This window comes from Elgaria multicarinata, chromosome 12 (assembly GCF_023053635.1).
Source record: "Elgaria multicarinata webbii isolate HBS135686 ecotype San Diego chromosome 12, rElgMul1.1.pri, whole genome shotgun sequence".
NCBI classification, from domain to species: domain Eukaryota; kingdom Metazoa; phylum Chordata; class Lepidosauria; order Squamata; family Anguidae; genus Elgaria; species Elgaria multicarinata.
This window is the reverse complement of record NC_086182.1, coordinates 2,996,947-3,013,318: the sequence shown is the minus strand read 5'-3', so window position 1 is coordinate 3,013,318 and position 16,372 is coordinate 2,996,947. Positions and strand designations below refer to the sequence as shown.

Genomic DNA, 16,372 nt, shown 5'->3' with positions numbered 1-16,372 from the left:
TGGGAAGGGAGGGGCTTTTAACCTAGAGTCTAAACAGGAAATGCAAAGTGGGACTTAGGAAGTTGTAAGCTAGAGGTGCAGAACCTCTTTCAGCCAAAGGCTGGATTCCATTCTGGAGAAGCTCACAAGGCCAAAGGGTCAGGGTGGGGCCAACCCCCAGATCTGAGCCTACTGTAGTTTAAAGCTCTTGCTAAGCCTTAGGAGAGGCATTTCTACCTTGTCAATAGAGTTTTTGAGCGTTATCAGGTGAGGGGGAAATCATGTTTCCCTACCTTGCTTTCTCTCCCTGCTTCTGTCCCACAATACTTCTTCTTTCTTCACATAAAGGAAGAAAGAGGAAGTAAACAATGACCACGTGACCCATTCAGTGGGTGGCTTCTTCTGCACACAGCAGGAAATGTTTTGCTTCCCCCTCCCCAAAAATTGGATTTACCGGGGTCTTATTTGTTGCGGAAAGAAGACCAGAGGAGCGCGGGGTGGTGGTGGTGGACAGCGTCGTCAGAAGGACCTGCAAAAACCCACGAGTGGCCAGTAACGAGCATTCAATAAAATGCTCATCTGATGATGCTCAGCATTATAAACAAAGTACAAATATGGCTCCTAACGTAACCACATATAAGTACAGAGAAAGTTGTTACAAAATCAGTTTAAAAAAACCTCTCTCCAGAATTTACCTCATGTCTTCGGGGAGGGCGTCTTCTCCCAGAGCCCTCATTAACATATGCTATGACAGGAAACCAGTGGCAATGTATTTGTCATGAGTTTCTTATCCCTCTTGTTATCCCCATTATGTGTTAATTTCTCCGAGAGTGTCAACACTCCCCACCACCTCCCTCCACCTCCATTTCCAGTGGATTTCTACCTTTTCAAATGGGGTTAAAACTGCCCTGGATCCAGAAAGCCAACCCAACAGTAGGTGGGGCCGAGGCAAGGGATGCAGCCCTCTGGGGAAGTCCAGCCAGCCCGATTGGGACCCACCCCCCTCCATGGATCCGGCCCGGGGTTCTAGGTCCGCGTTGGAAGCCTGCTCCCTTTCTGGCTCCAGGCACATCACAGCTACCTGATTCGATGAACATCCATTTTAATTCTGAATGAGAACTAGCTGAACTTCTGCGTTTTGAAGAAGCGTGTTGGTTTTCTCCTTTTTCTTGTCACAGGTGCCACTCTGGGTTTGTTGGGACACGGTGTGAAAATGCAGACCTCCTTGCGGTCGTAGCTGCCAGCCACAAGAAACAAACCATAACCACCTTGGTGGTGGTTTCGGTGATCGCATCCGTTGCATTGATCATCATCTGCGTCCTAATACAGTGAGTTCGGGTGTCGTGCTGCGGAGTCCCCTTTGCGCCACCGTTCTGCTAGCACGGCCGCCAGGAGCCTGGGGCCTCCGGGTCTCATCCCAGCCAGCCAGCCAGCCATGGCTGGATTGAAGTGACCTTTGTCGTGGTGCTTTCAGCCGCCTCGCTGGCAATGGGGGAGGCCTGGCTTTGTGTTGAGGAATTATAGTTTTGTTCGGCATAATGTTTACCTCCCCCAAGCGCCCCCCCAGATGATTTGAAGTACAACTCCCAGCATCCCTCAGCCAGCCAGGGATGCTAGTAGTTGTAGTCCAACCCTTTGGGAGGACGCCATGTTGGGGGAGGCTGCATTATGCTGGGGGAGGCTGAAGACGGCTGGTGCATGGAGAGGGCAGAGTCTGCCGTCGCCTAATGCAGCCTAGAGTTGCCATGAAGCTGCCAGGGGCCAGCATTTGCTAACGCCGAGTTTAGAAACTATTTCTCTTTAACAAGGTGGACATGCAAAAGTGGAGAAGAGTGCTTGATGCCAGTTATATGAAGGATGATACAATACCTTTTGCTTTGAGCCCCGAGTACACGTCTGCCTGGGTTTCTGGCTGAAGGCAAATGGGCCCAGGGCGCCTTCTAGCCAGTGTCCATAGTGGGAGGCCTCAGACATCTCATCAGCAGAGAGTTGGTGGCTGAGAGACAATTTACAATTTTAGTTGTAAAATTTCTCTTTCCTAAAGCTTTTAAAACTTGATGTTGTTTGGACTTTATACTGTTAGTTTTACCCTACCCTGTGCCTGTTTGCATTTTCTTCCCCTCCTTATTGTTTTACCATGATTTAATTAGAATGTAAGCCTAAGCGGCAGGGTCTTGCTACTTACTGTTTTACTGTTTTACTCTGTACAGCACCATGTACATTGATGGTGCTATATAAATAAATAAATAAATAAATAAATAAATAAATAATAATAATAATAATAATAATAGTAAGGATCTTGTTGACTAGCAAAGTTTGTCTGTTTCTGGACATTAGCTCTTTTGGAGCCAATGAGAACATTTCAGAGTGTCTGCCTAAATAAATAGTGTAATTTATTTTAGTTATAAGTTTAATCACTTTGGTTGAAAGCATGAATTGTTTCTCCCACTGCATCACCCCCACCATTATTCCATATGTTGTATGTATTTGTGGAAATGTTTTTTTTTAAAATATATATAACTATGGATTAGAAAGACACTCGGAAAAAGAACTGGATAAACGCTGTGTGTCCCAGCTGTTTTCTGTTCCAAAGAAATCCCCTGCCTGGTATGTGGCCCCATGTCTGTCTGTCCCAAATGTCCTGGAATGGCTTCTATTTGTGATGTCATATATTACGGTGTGTTTTTGTTCTGAGGACAGGGGATGGTGCAACTGGAATGCTTCTGTTAAGCTAAAATTAAAGTCTTTGCTGTGTAATTTAGAGGAAGGGCTGAAGTGTCGTTGTGGTTGATTTCCCAACCCGAGTGGCTTGCCTTCTGAGATCTCTTACCTAATCCCTTTTCTGCAAGTGCCCAGCTTTGCTTGTGAAAGGTACCAGCAAGCAGCTCAAGAAGAAAGAACCCGTTTGGATAGTCACAATAAACAGCAGGCTTGTCCAGGCCCTGCTATGTCTGCGTACAAACAATAGTTCGTTAAATATTTAAAGTGTCACTCTTTAATTGGGTGACACCCATGTTCACGACTGGCCACAGAGCTCCCTTTTGACCCTATAGTCAGTGATTTTTAAAAAAGATTTGGATCTTTTTTAAAGTTACAGCATCCACACCCAGGTGGATGCTGTAACTGTGCTCACCTGAGGGAAGCAGCAGTGAGGTGTGATAAATCAGGTAATTTTGGAGTGGGGAGAGCCAGGTGAGGATCCCTTTTGGGAGTCTTTTTTAGTCTCTGGCCTAGCAGTTGCCCATCCCTATTATGGGGACAATGCCGAAGAATTCAGCTGAAATTAGCGAAGCTGCTGAAACCAATTTGATCAGACCTGTGGTGTTTTTTTAAAAATTTATTTTAACAGCAAAACATTTGACATTTCTAGATACAAATGTTGATTCTTGAACTTGGAGTTCTGAGTCTTAGGGGGAAACCTGGAATCCAGCAGGAGACTTTAAAGTTCTTTATCCCAAGGTGTGCAACTCAGACTTTTATTAGATTGGATTTCAGCAATTTGAATTGTGGCAAATTCAGTAAATTTTAGGTGAGACTTTGGTCTGGGGTGCACAGGGATCCCTTTTTTGGAGATGGAGTCAGGGCACAGAGGCATGCCTTGTGTGCACCTGGACTTCCACCTGGGTGGTGAACATGTGTACAAGCCTGGGTTCATGCACACAGCGCATGTACCAGCACAAGCCCAGCCCCGGGGTGTCCCGTGGCTGCTGCCACCTGTGCAAACAGCCCTTTGCTTCCACGCTTAGTGGTGCTGTTCCGTGGATGGTGGTTTCTCTTTCAGCCTGCCCGTGCCATTCCCTCACCATTTAACCTAACTCTGTGTTTTGCAGTTGCTGCGGGATACGGCAACATTGTGAATGGTGCAGGACTATTCCCTGCCGGCACGAGAAGCCCAACGGGCTCTTGAAGGGAGGAACATCTTGCTGCAACTCAGAAACAGGTATGTAAGCTGCCACAGAAGCAAGGGGAACATCAGTGACTTCTCTGTCCTCCTATAACCTCCGTGGCCCGAGGGTTGGGGCGGCAGATTGCAATGGCTCATATAGCCAAGAGCTGCAGTGAATCCGCAGCTCAGTGGCAGTGGCGTAGTAATTCATTTAGAAATGTAGGCGCTCACCATAGCCATGCCCCCATGCAGAATCCATTGTCCTGCCCCAAGGGCAGCAGAGGGCCAGGACAGGACATCTATGGCTCAGTTCCAATGGCACATTTCTCAACAGTGGTTTTAGAACTTCACTGTGGAGTTGTGTTGTCTGGAGGGAAAACTCCACCCCACCCTGTTGGGATTGTTTTTTTCACAGCAATGGCTGATGGGATATCATTGGGAGGACCAGGGATGGAGAGAGGGCGGAGGAACTGCCAATCAAATGTTGTGTTGACTTTGACTCAGCTCCATGGGAGCCCACAGGGACACAACAGTGGAGTTGGAATATGCTGTGTGGGAAGTACCCCCTACACACCCCACTGTTGAATGCAGTTTTCATACTGTGTAGGGGAAAGTGTTGTGTGAACGGAGCCTATGTGTCCTTCTTTTCTATTATTTGTACTCTGAGAAGCAAACACTCTGGTTCAAAAACTCCATGAGAAAACACAGACATCCAAAACAAATAAACAAACCACTAATATAATCTCGAAGTTAGGATTGGGAGTAAGTGCATTGAGCTCGGCTTCTGAAATCATTGGTTCAACTGGGAAAACACATCGACCTACTTCACAGGTAATGACAGCCCATGGGTTAAACAAGCTGTGGAATGTTGTGCATGCGCAGGAGAGAGCTGGAGCATTGCTCGTGGCATGCCCGCCATTTCCATTTTTACCCAGCAACCCACGAGCAGGTTCTTTTTAGGTTGCTGAGCGTGATGTCCAAACCTGGACCTGCTGAGTTGTTTAGGGGCTAAATGACCAGACTGTGTTAACTCATGGCTTGTTGAGTTTCTCCTTGGCATGCGGAAGGCCTCCAGTTCCGTCATCAGCATCTCCAGTTAAAAGGATTTGGGGTAGGTTGCAGGGCTGAGAAAGGCCTCTGACTGCGATTCTGGAATAGATGCAAGTTGGAATATATGGTAACTTGCAAGATGGACCCATCATCAGACTCGTTATAGGTCAGATTTGAGTGTCTGGATACTATTTAGCAGTAGTATAGTTTATTGTGTAACTGTAGGTCACCCTTCCTCCATCTGGTGCCCTCCAGATGGTTTGGACTTAAACTCCCATCAACCCCAGTCAGGAGGACCAATGGTCAGGTATGCTAGAAGTTGTCATCCAAAGCATTTGGAGGGCAGCAGGTTGGGGAACATTTTCAAAAAACGTCGAAGATTGAAAAAAATGTAAACAAGGAAAATATTATAATTGCATTTCCCTTTGCACAGTAATACTGCAACTCCCATAATTCCCAGCTACTCTGGCCATCAGCCACGCTGGCTGGAAATGGTGTGAGTGGGCATCCAACACATCTGGAGGGCTCCAGGTTGGGGACAGTTGCCCTGCCTGTTCTGTGCGAGACGACTCCTCTCAACATTAAAACTAGAATGCGCTGCATTCTAGTCAGAACGAGGACTTTCTCTTCTACAACTGTTTTAAAATATTTTAATGTGTTTTTTTTTGGTTTTTTTGTGTCAGTTGTTTGACAGAGGCTACGTCTGCTGAGATACATATTGCTGTGTGTAGATGGGACCACTTCAGCATCCCACCAGAGGCCTACAATATTCCAGAGAAAGACTTAACATGGACAAAAAAGCTACCCAGGGATAAAACAGTATTGGCAAGCAGACTCCATGCATCTTTGGGTACTTTGTTATATCCTTCGTTTATACATTGGGTGTCCGGAACTTTGCCAAAGGGAAGACGTTGGCCACCTGGCACCAGGCTTAATCTGTATATGGAAATCTGGACAACGAAGAAATCCCAAAGACTTTATGTAGTAAAATAAAGATTTAAAAAGTGCACATTGGACAGCTTTGTGTTTACGTAACTATTCGAAATGGAGGCGGAAGGGGTGGTTAGGCAAAGGAAAAGAATATGTGTACAGTTTAGGTTGGGGTAGGGTGATTTCCCAAGTATCTTCCTCCTTGCTTGAGACTCCATACAACATGAACTGAAGGGCAGGCTGTGGGTTTGTGCATTTGTTACATATTTGATTCCAAAGAAGGGATGAGCGACGTCGGTCATTTTGGAAGAGCAAAGTCCTCTGTTTGAGAAGATTGGACCTCTGCGTTCATCTGCAAGTTCTTCTGTTTGCATCCAAAAACATCAAGATGACGTTTTCCAAGTATCCCCATGGAACATTTTCGTGTTTTCAGTACTCTGTTTAGAAAAAGAAAATTCAGCAAGGGTAGAACAGCAACATTTGGAGGCAGATGACAGCAAAATAATTTACACTTCCTCTTCTCATCATGAGGCCAAACTTGTGTGTGCAAATCAGAAAGTTCCTTAGCTCTCCCTTCTTCCCCTTCCCCCAGCTCTGGGTGACTTGATGAGAAAGTGGCCACTTTGATGCATTCTCCCAAAGACAAAAACGACAGAAGCATCACTTGTGACATGATGGACATAAGTGGGTTGCTGGAACAGATACCTCTGCATTTGGTTGGTTGGTTTGGATGTCTGTCTGTTTGTTTTTAGCACCTCACTTTGAAACCCATTGAAGTAGATAGGCATCCTATTTAAAATCAGTCTGGGATGGGGTTCCTAAATGCAATCCCTTTGTGGTTCTAAACGCTTTTAAAGGATTTTCTAGACAGGCTATGAGGATTTAATGTGTATAGTTGTGCCACCAACATCCCTTCCCATATGAGAACTTAGAACACTGGAGTGCCTTTATACATCACTTGTGTATCTGGAAACATTCCATAGGATTAACTAAGATTTAGAACTGCTGTGTGAGTGCACAAATCTTTCTGTGACCAAGGTATTGCAATTCTAAGGCATGTTTCCAAAGATGGGAGTGACCTGTCGGAGGGCTCCTGTGTTCTGGGCATTCTGGTTCTGCTGATGTCCAAATAGGAGAGGCCTGATTCAACTTCATGGGTCCTAATGTCTTTCTGAGTGTGCACCTGATACGATGTTTGGAAGGAGGGCTCTCATTTGTGCTTTTGGCTAAACTTGATATTGACCATTTGGAAGATTCTGATTCTACAGAGACATGTATTCTATAAACCACACTCTTAACTGCTAAATTAAGCACTTGGACTCTCTGAAGGCAAGAGCACCAGCCCTTCATGCAAAAGTAGCTAATGGGAAAGGCGGTAAAATCATTAAATTCTAAAATTCTTTATTCAGAAGCCATTCTGCTCTTTCTGAATTGGCAGAACAATTATGTCTAAATATCCACTATGAAACACTAGTTTCACCTACTTTTTCCCTTGGTGCTGGAAGAAGAAAGATAACGTTGCCAGTTCGCCCTTAAAAATATATGGGACATGTTGGACCCATGCATAAGGTGTGTTTTCCTGTATATCTTGCTCAGCATGTTGACTAAAGCCCTTCTTGATGTCATAAACATTGCTAACATAGCAAAACTCATGTGCATTTAAAAAAAGAAAAGAAATGATTGGTCGGTTTTGGTTCTAAGTTGGCAGTTTGGCTTGCGAGTCCTTGTTCTTCTTTTAATGTGTATGAATCCTTTTGTCGCTTGTTGCAAAGGGATCCTCGCTGACATTCCTCAGGAGGAGAAATCATCTCTTAAAAAAGAAGAAGTAAAAATAAGTTTTTAACCTTTTTCCTAAACTTGTATTTTGTCCTTCCCTTCCTAACAGTGACTTGTTAAACTGGATATTACTCCAGCTTGGGTGAAAAAGCTAATTCCGGTCATGTCAATTTTTCCTGATAGTTGCTTGGTGCTCTTAAGGCACAGTCAAGTGACACAGGTCTAAGGCAATCCCAGCCGTTCTGAAAGTACTCTCAAACAGAACAGTAACATAAGAAATTTGCTACATCTGTTCTATAAAATGGTTTGTGATCCTATACCAAGTAGTGATTTGAACGTTAAACCAAATTGTGCAAAATGTGACCCTGCTAGTTTTTATGTGGAGGAAGGAGCAGGCTGGAAAGTGAACTGCAGTCTCAATGAAATCGTTGGCATGCAAGTTATACTTTTCTCTGGAGTTAAACTCCTTAATGCTGTTTAGAAATTGGACACCGCCTTTTAACGCTTAGCTGCCTGATCCCATACCACTTGCATTTCCCCAGCAGTGTGGGTACTTCACCAGAAACGGGGACAAGTATAAAAGTTTTTTTAAAGATAAAAATTGTATATTTGAAATGGCCAACTAGATTTTTTTGACAAGGCAAAACGAGATCTCTCATGGACTGTGCCAGTTTCCCACATTAGACACATCTTTGATTATTTTAAAATAAACTTCATTGCTAGATGCCCCCTCCCAACTGTCAGCAGACTTCGTCTTCCACTGTCAACCCTTCTGCTCCTATGTTCATAATTAAGTTTACTGTTCATAACCAACCTGAAGTTTATTTTTTAGTCAAGGTTACACTTGTTTCTTCTGTATATGTTGCACTGAAAGTTAATATTTAATGTTTTAATTTATTGTGTGGTTAAATTAATTTGATTTATGTAAAATGTTTATGTGATTGGCTGTTATTTCTTCCTTAATACGCTGAATTAATAGTTATTTAAATGAGTGAAATACACTTTTTCATAATACTTTGCTGTGTGTTTGGTTTTTTGGGTTTTTTTTTATGAGGTGAAGGATATAAATCACAGGCCTTTCCACGTGGATTTTAACCCAAAGTGCCTAATAATAATAATAATAATAATAACAACAACAACAACAACAACAACAACAACAACATTTATATACATACAGCCCCATAGCCGAAGTTCTCTGGGCGGTTTACAAAAGTTAAAAACAGTGAAAATTCAAAAGAAATACGCAAAATTAAAAACCATAAAAAGCATAAAATACAAACAAAAACAGACAATATCCATTTAAAAACAACTGTTCTGGGGTCAGAAACTCAGCATATGCTGTTAAATGCCTGGGAGAAGAGAAAAGTCTTGACCTGGCGCCGAAAAGATAATGTTGGTGCCAGGCGAGCCCTTTCTGATTACACATTATATAGTAACACAACTTATGTATAACATTATATAGTTATAGAACTTATGGACTCCTCTTTCCAGCCTGTAAGGGATTCAAAGTAATCTAGAATATTGTGAATAAGCAGCCATATGAAAAATGCCGCATTTAAAATATATTAAAAAGAATAAGTCAGTAAATACAGCAGAGGACTAAAAGCAGGTGGTGCCTCACACATGGATGCATGAATTTGTCTTGCAGTTTCACCATTTTCCAATCTTAAGATTCCAGATTATCCCTGATCTATGAGATTTTTTTAAAAAAAGTTTGCATGAAAATTTGTGTTCTGTGTTCTGATTCATGCATTTTTCTTTGCAATTTTGCCTAATAGCACACATTTTTGCAAGCTATTTTCCTAATATAATGCATTTCTGAATATAGTTTTTACTAATATACGTATTTTATGTGCAGTTTTGATTTGAGAACTCCATTGAAAAATTCAGAGAAATGCAAATTTTGAAAGAATAACTGAGTTTTAGTTTCTAAACGTAAAATTATGTGCGTTCACATTAAAACTAAACAAATTTCTGCCCTGTTCCTACCTCACGCCTGTCCTGGAAGGAGGGAGAAGGCAGAGCCCTACTGGGATGGGGGGGGCGGGGGCTCTGACATCATGGGACAGAAAGGAATTCAGCATGTTGGGCCTGAAAGCTAATTGATGAGCTAGAACTGTTGCATCATGTGAGAGCCAGTGTGGTGTAGTGGCTAAAGTGTTGGATTGGAAGTCGGGAGATCCAGGTTCTAGTCCCCACTCGGCCATGGAAGCTCACTGGATGACTTTGGGCTAGTCACAGACTCTCAGCCCAACCTACCTCACAGGGTGGTTGTTGTGAGGATAAAATGGAACAGAGGAGGATTATGTACACCACCTTGGGTTCCTTGGAGGAAAAAAGGAGTGATATAAATGCAATAAATAAATCATGTATCAGTCAAAACATCATGTATCTGTCCAGTGGGCTGTTGCATCATAGAATCATAGAATAGCAGAGTTGGAAGGGGCCCACAAAGCCATCAAGTCCAACCCCCCACTCAATGCAGGAATCCACCCTAAAGCATCCCTGACAGATGGTTGTCCAGCTGCCTCTTGAAGGCCTGTAGTGTGGGAGAGCCCACAACCTCACCAGGCAACTAATTCCATTGTACTGCTCTAACAGTGAGGAAGTTTTTCCTGATGTCCAGCTGGAATCTGGCTTCCTTTAACTTGAGCCTGTTATTCCGTGTCCTGCACTCTGGGAGGATCGAGAAGAGATCCTGGCCCTCCCCTGTGTGACAACCTTTATCATGTATCAGTCAAAACTTCCAAACAATTTTGAAGGATAGCTCAGCACGGTGCAATAGCATAGAGTGCCCTTCCCCAGCCTGGTATCCTCTAGAGATGCTTTGGACTACAATTCCTAGGATTCTTGGCTGGACTGAAGGGAGTTGCAGTCCAAAACATCTGGATGGCACCAGGTTGGGGAAAGCTGGCCAAAGCCCATGTTGAACATGCATATTCTGCACCCCTAGGATATAGACCAGTGTGCAAAATGGTACTTGTGCATTAAGTGTGTCTTCCCCAAACTTCAGCTTGATAAACAAGAATAGAACTTGGGGACTGGAAACTGCAACCTGGGTGTATCTTAAGTTTTTTTGGTTTTTTTAATGGGGAATGTGGATAGATAAGACTCCTAAAACTAGAAATTAGGGTGACACAAGAAAATGGAGCAGTAGGTTAACAGACATTGAAAAGTGTGGAAAAATAAATTTAAATCAGCCCACTGGTGTTCTGTGTGGTACATCAATGCACCAGGTTGTGATTGGTGACAGTGGAGTTTCTAGGGCTGCGTGTTAGCTTTTGTTTCTGCAGCTATTCTGCATTTGACTCTATGGTCATGACCGCAGGTACTGGACCTTAAGGTTTTTTGGGCAATACATTAATAAAACCCATTAAAAACAACACAAAAAATCACTCATGGGGATCTCAGTTGGTGGCAGAAAGCCCTGTGGGGGGAGGGGACAATTCAGTTGGAGTCAGAACCTGAGGTCCTTCCTGACTGACATAGTATACAATATTTTTGTACAGCTTTGGATTGGATATTAGTATAATATAGTTAAAGCAGAGTACAGCATAAAAAGCAGAATTGAGGATTATTTTTCCAAGGCAATCTAGAGAAAGACAGAGGGAGTATGACTCTGTTGATTCTCCTTGACCTCTCAGCGGCTTTTGATACCATTGACCATGGTATCTTTCTGGAGCGAGTGGCTGAGATGGGAGTGGGAGGTGCTGCATTGCAGTGGTTCCGCTCCAACTTGGCTGGTTGGCTCCAGAAAGTGGTGCTTGGGGAACATTGCTCGGCCCCGTGGATTCTCCAGTATGGGGTTTCACATGGGTCAATCTTGTCCCCCATGCTGTTCAACATTACATGAAACCATTGGGTGCGGTCATCCAGAGTTTTGGAGTGTGTTGTCATCAGTACGCTGATGACACACAGCTCTACTTCTCCTTTTCATCTTCACTAGGTGAGGCTGTGGATGTGCCTGGCTGTGCCAATGGACTGGATGAGGGCTAATAAACTGAAACTCAATCCAGACAAGACTGGGATGCTGCTAGTGGGTGGTTCCTCTGACCGGATGGGGGGCGTTCAACCTGTGCTGGATGGAGTTGCACTCCCCCTGAAGGAGCAGGTCCGTAGCTGGGGGGTTCTCCTAGAACCATGTCTGTCCCTTGAGGCTCAGGTGGCCTCAGTGGCATGGAGTGCCTTCTATCAACTTCGGTTGGTGGCTCAGCTACACCCCTATCTGGACAGGGATAACCTAACTTCAGTTGTCCATGCCCTGGTAAACTCCAAATTAGAGTAATGCAATGCGCTCTACATGGGGCTGCCTTTGAAGACGACTCGGAAGCTGCAGCTTGTGCAAAATGCAGCATCCAGATTGATAAACGGAACCAGAAGGTTCGAACATATAAGACCAATTCTGGCCTGCTTGCATTGGCTGCCTGTATGATTCCGAGCCCAATTCAAGGTGCTGGTTTTAACCTGTAAAGCCTTACATGGCTTGGGACCCCCATACCTGATGGAACGCCTCTCCCAATATGAACCTACCCCATACACTGTGCTCAACGTCTAAGGTCCTCCTCCGAGTGCCTACTCTGAGGGAAGCTTGAAGGATGGCAACAAGGGAGAGGGCCTTCTCAGTGGTAGCGCCCCAATTATGGAATGATCTCCCCCACGAGGCTCACCTGGTGCCAGGCCAAGACTTTTCTCCCAGGAATTTAACAGCATATGCTGAGTTTTTAACTGCCCCGAGAATAGTTGTTTTAAATGGATATTGTTTTTTTATATATACTTTTTGTAGTTTTACATTTTGTATATCTGTTTTTAATGTTCATTGTTTTTAACTTTTGTAAACCGCCCAGAGAGCTTCCGCTATGGGGAGGTATATAAATGTAACAAATAAATAAATAAAGTCAGATAAATCTGTGTAAAGGGGGAGGGGGGGGAAACATGCATGTTCCAGCCAACTCAATAACAGGTGTCCATTTCCTTGTTTAAATTAAGGAACTAAAGCCAGTTCCTTAGGAAAGGGTTTAATCTGTACAAATAAGACGAAGGGTATGAATCACTGACCACGTACAGCTGTGTCCTAAAACCAACGGAATTCCAGTGTGCATTAATGGAGGAGCTTCCTTTCCTGGGTTTATGTTCTCCACATGTGGGACACATCCCACGAGCAACTCCAGCAGGCAGGAGATGTTCTGAAGGAACGGTGGAAGCTGCAGCTGCCTGGCAGACATATGGACGGAGCCTTCCGTGGACACCTTTTGCTGGGTGAGTGTACAACAGAAGCCTGTTCTGCATCTGAGTCAGAAATCTTCTGTGAAAAGGGCTTGTGGGGTATTCTTTGGTGAGAAAAAATGGGATGTCGAATCAGATTATTATTTTTTATTATCATTTATTTGATTTGCACCCTACCTTTCTACCCCACCCACCCCAAATGGCACTCCAGCTGGCTTGCACAATTAAAATTGCTTAAGACAATAAAACAATACTTTAAAATACCATCAAAAAACATAACAATTACAGGAGGGTTGGGTTAAAAAAGAAAGAATTATTAACAGTGTCCAACCCAACAGAACCACTTACAGGCCAAATCCCTTCTTGAATGAAGCAGTCTTTGCTTCCCAGCAGAAAGACACCGTGCATTTCAGTTGAGGCTTGCAGAGCAGAACGTCTGGGTGGGAGATTTGTGTTTGGTGTTAATTAGTGAGGAGCTATTTGGGTTTCCTCTTCTGGAACCAAAATCTGCTAGGCCTCCCTTGCCAGGACCTGAAGAGGAGAGAGAAGAGTTGGAGTGAGAATGACAGAGAGGTGTGACTCTCATGTGAGTGGGATGATTGCTTTCAGTGACCTGGTTCGCAAGAACAATTTGAGCCACGGTGGCTTAGATAAGCCACCGTGGCTTGTGGTGCACTCATTCTGTTCACCAACCTCCCCTCATTGGTTCTCTCATGTCATTTGAACCAAGTGATGTGGGTTGTTGGTATGGTCAAGAAACCACCCAGTATCTATGGGTTGTTTTAAGGGATTAGGTTACGGAGTGGGTGCCTGGAACATGCCACAAGCCATGGTGGCTCATTTAAGCCTTGATGGCTCAAATTGATAGTACAAACCCAGCCACTGTGGGGAAATGGGGCAGGAGGTCATGGAAGTCAGGCTGGAAGACATGGCGTGGTGATAGGAGGGGATAGTTACTTAGTTCAGAGGAGGACAAGGGTTTTTCTGTGGAAGTGAGTGCCCAAATCAATAACAGGGTCAGTCCTAATTTTTTATTATTATTATTATTATTATTATTATTATTATTATTATTATTATTATTATTATTATTATTTCTTCTTCTTCTTCTTCTTCTTCTTCTTCTTCTTCTTCTTCTTCTTCTTCTTCTTCTTCTTCTCCTCCTCCTCCTCCTCCTCCTCCTCCTCCTCCTCCTCCTTCCATGATCCCATTTCCATGATCGTTCGTGGGACACTAGGTGTGTGGGAATCCTGATCATGGCTCCCCTCAATTCTGCAGGGACATGGTGACCTTTACTTTGCTATGTGGCAACGTGACTCATGAATGGTCCTTCACCACGCCTGAACTGAACTGTGTTTGCTCCCATCTGTCCATCGCTTCCCCACCCTCCTATTGTCCCACCCCACTGTCTACACTGAGATTGTAAGCTCCTTTCAGCGAGGGCCTGGCTCTTGCTGGTTGTTCTGTAAAGCACATTGCATTTCAAATGCCCTCAAACCAGCCGGCAGCAAACAAAACAACCAAAAGTCTGGTAGCACCTTAACACCCTCGTGCTGACAATCCGAAAGCAGCACGGAGCCATTCTGCCTTTCCTTCCTTCATGGAGAAAAGATGACATAGGAAGTGGTGGGGAGTATGGGAAGAGTACAAGTGGAGGCAATGTCATTTGGCCCCCTCCCCTGTGAAATTCTGTGACTGAGGCCGTCGGATTGGTAGTGCCAGGAGGACACCATCTGGACACGCCTGTCGTCTGTTTCATCCGTTATTTGTGGATTTATGTATATGTGTGGGGTTTTTTTAACCTTGCAGATCTCCCTGGAATCCATTTTGATGAAGCGTATATAGAATGTTTTAAATTAAAATAAATTAAACATGCAGGGTTTATTAAAAGTACATTTTAGTCTGATTTAATTTTCTCCTGTTTCTCTGGGATTTTATGTTCATTTAACTGGGGTCTACTTGCAAGGATAGGGCAGGCAGTCGACCTTTCATTCAGATATCAGTTTCATACATTTAGCTAATAAGGACCCAAGAAGGCTGCATCTCTTCAACCTCATGGACTTACCTCTGAGTAAAAATGCATAAGATCCAGCTGTGAGGCTGTGACTGTCAGTCCTACTAGCCAGGCTTCATTGCTCTTGGAGTGCAGCTGCATATAAACAATAATTATATTCTTAAATCCTCAGAAATAGTCTCCTGCCCTTCCAGGTCAGATCTCAGGTGTGTCAAGGAGTGGCCGGCTCCAAGCATTGTTCACACTGATAACGAGGAGTTTCTGGATAGTGTAGACTAAGGTTCTGAAGCAGTTATATTGATGCTCGTTCTAGATGTCTTTTCTCATATTCTTTGTGTAACTGTCATAGCTGCAGCAGCAGACTGGTAAATTTGGAAGTGCTCATTCCTAATCTTTCAGTGGGGAACGTGACCTGTCTCTACTGGACCTATCCCAGTACTGTCTCAGATCTCTCAGTTAATGGGATGACTGAAAGAACTGGGCATCTTTGGCCTTGAGAAAAGAACACTGAGGGCAGACATGATAGCACTCTTCAAATATTTGAAAGGTTCCCACACAGAGGAGGGCCAGGATCTCTTCTCGATCCTCCCAGAGTGCAGGACATGGAATAACGGGCTCAAGTTACAGGAAGCCAGATTCCGGCTGGACATCAGGAAAAACTTCCTCACTGTTAGAGCAATACAACAATGGGCTCTCCCACACTACAGGCCTTCAAGAGGCAGCTGGGCAACCATCTGTCAGGGATGCTTTAAGGTGGATTCCTGCATTGAGCAGGAGGGTGGTCTTGATGGCCCCATAGGCCCCTTCTAACTCTGCTAATCTATGATTCTATGATAGTAGGGTGACCATATGACAGCAAAAACCCAGATTTGTCAGGATTATTGGTAACAAATCCAGAAAGGGGGGAATTAAACCGCCCAGAGAGCTTTGTAAACTGACCCGAGAGCTTCGGCTATGGGGCGGTATATAAATTTAATACATAAATAATTAAATAAATAAATAAATTATGAAATTTGAAGAAAAAATCGGTTTTTCCCATCCTCCCCAAACAGCAACTCTGCTTCAATGGGAACGAATAAAAATGCTTATATCTCTGTCATTTTTAAAGATAAAGAGATGAAACTTGGCACAATGATAGCTCTTAGGTAGGGCTTTAGCCATACAAATTTGAAGCAGATCCAACATCATCGGCCCTTGTCAATGAAGATAGTTATGGAATGCAACCTCATTTCTCAAGGTGTTCCCAAAACCTCTGACTGCTGGGAGCTGAATATGAATTACAAGGGACGGAACACGTTGTAATTGACCCTGTTTCCTACCTGCTGCTGTCACCAGAACACCTGGCTCTGTCCAAGAGAATAGATCATTCATACGGTGGTGAGGATATTTTTATACGACCAGCTGTACTGTTAAGGTAGCAAGCATGCAAGATTTGAAGAAACTCTCCTACAGGTTGGTATAAAAAGCCTTGTGTGAAAGGTTAATAAACAGCAACAAAAGTTATTAACGATCCTTCT

At 43.9% G+C, this 16,372-nt stretch overlaps 1 protein-coding gene across 1 annotated transcript in view; it reads left to right on the top strand.

The window, feature by feature from the left end:
• Window positions 1-8,584, top strand: part of TGFA (transforming growth factor alpha) — a 50,125-nt gene extending 41,541 nt beyond the window's left edge. Inside the window, exons 4-6 of the mRNA XM_063139258.1 lie at window positions 1,158-1,307; window positions 3,810-3,919; window positions 5,599-8,584. Of these exons, the coding sequence (XP_062995328.1) occupies window positions 1,158-1,307; window positions 3,810-3,919; window positions 5,599-5,606 (268 nt within the window). The 3' untranslated portion in view covers window positions 5,607-8,584. The remainder of the gene's footprint in view (window positions 1-1,157; window positions 1,308-3,809; window positions 3,920-5,598) is intronic.
• Window positions 8,585-16,372: the final 7,788 nt, after the last annotated feature.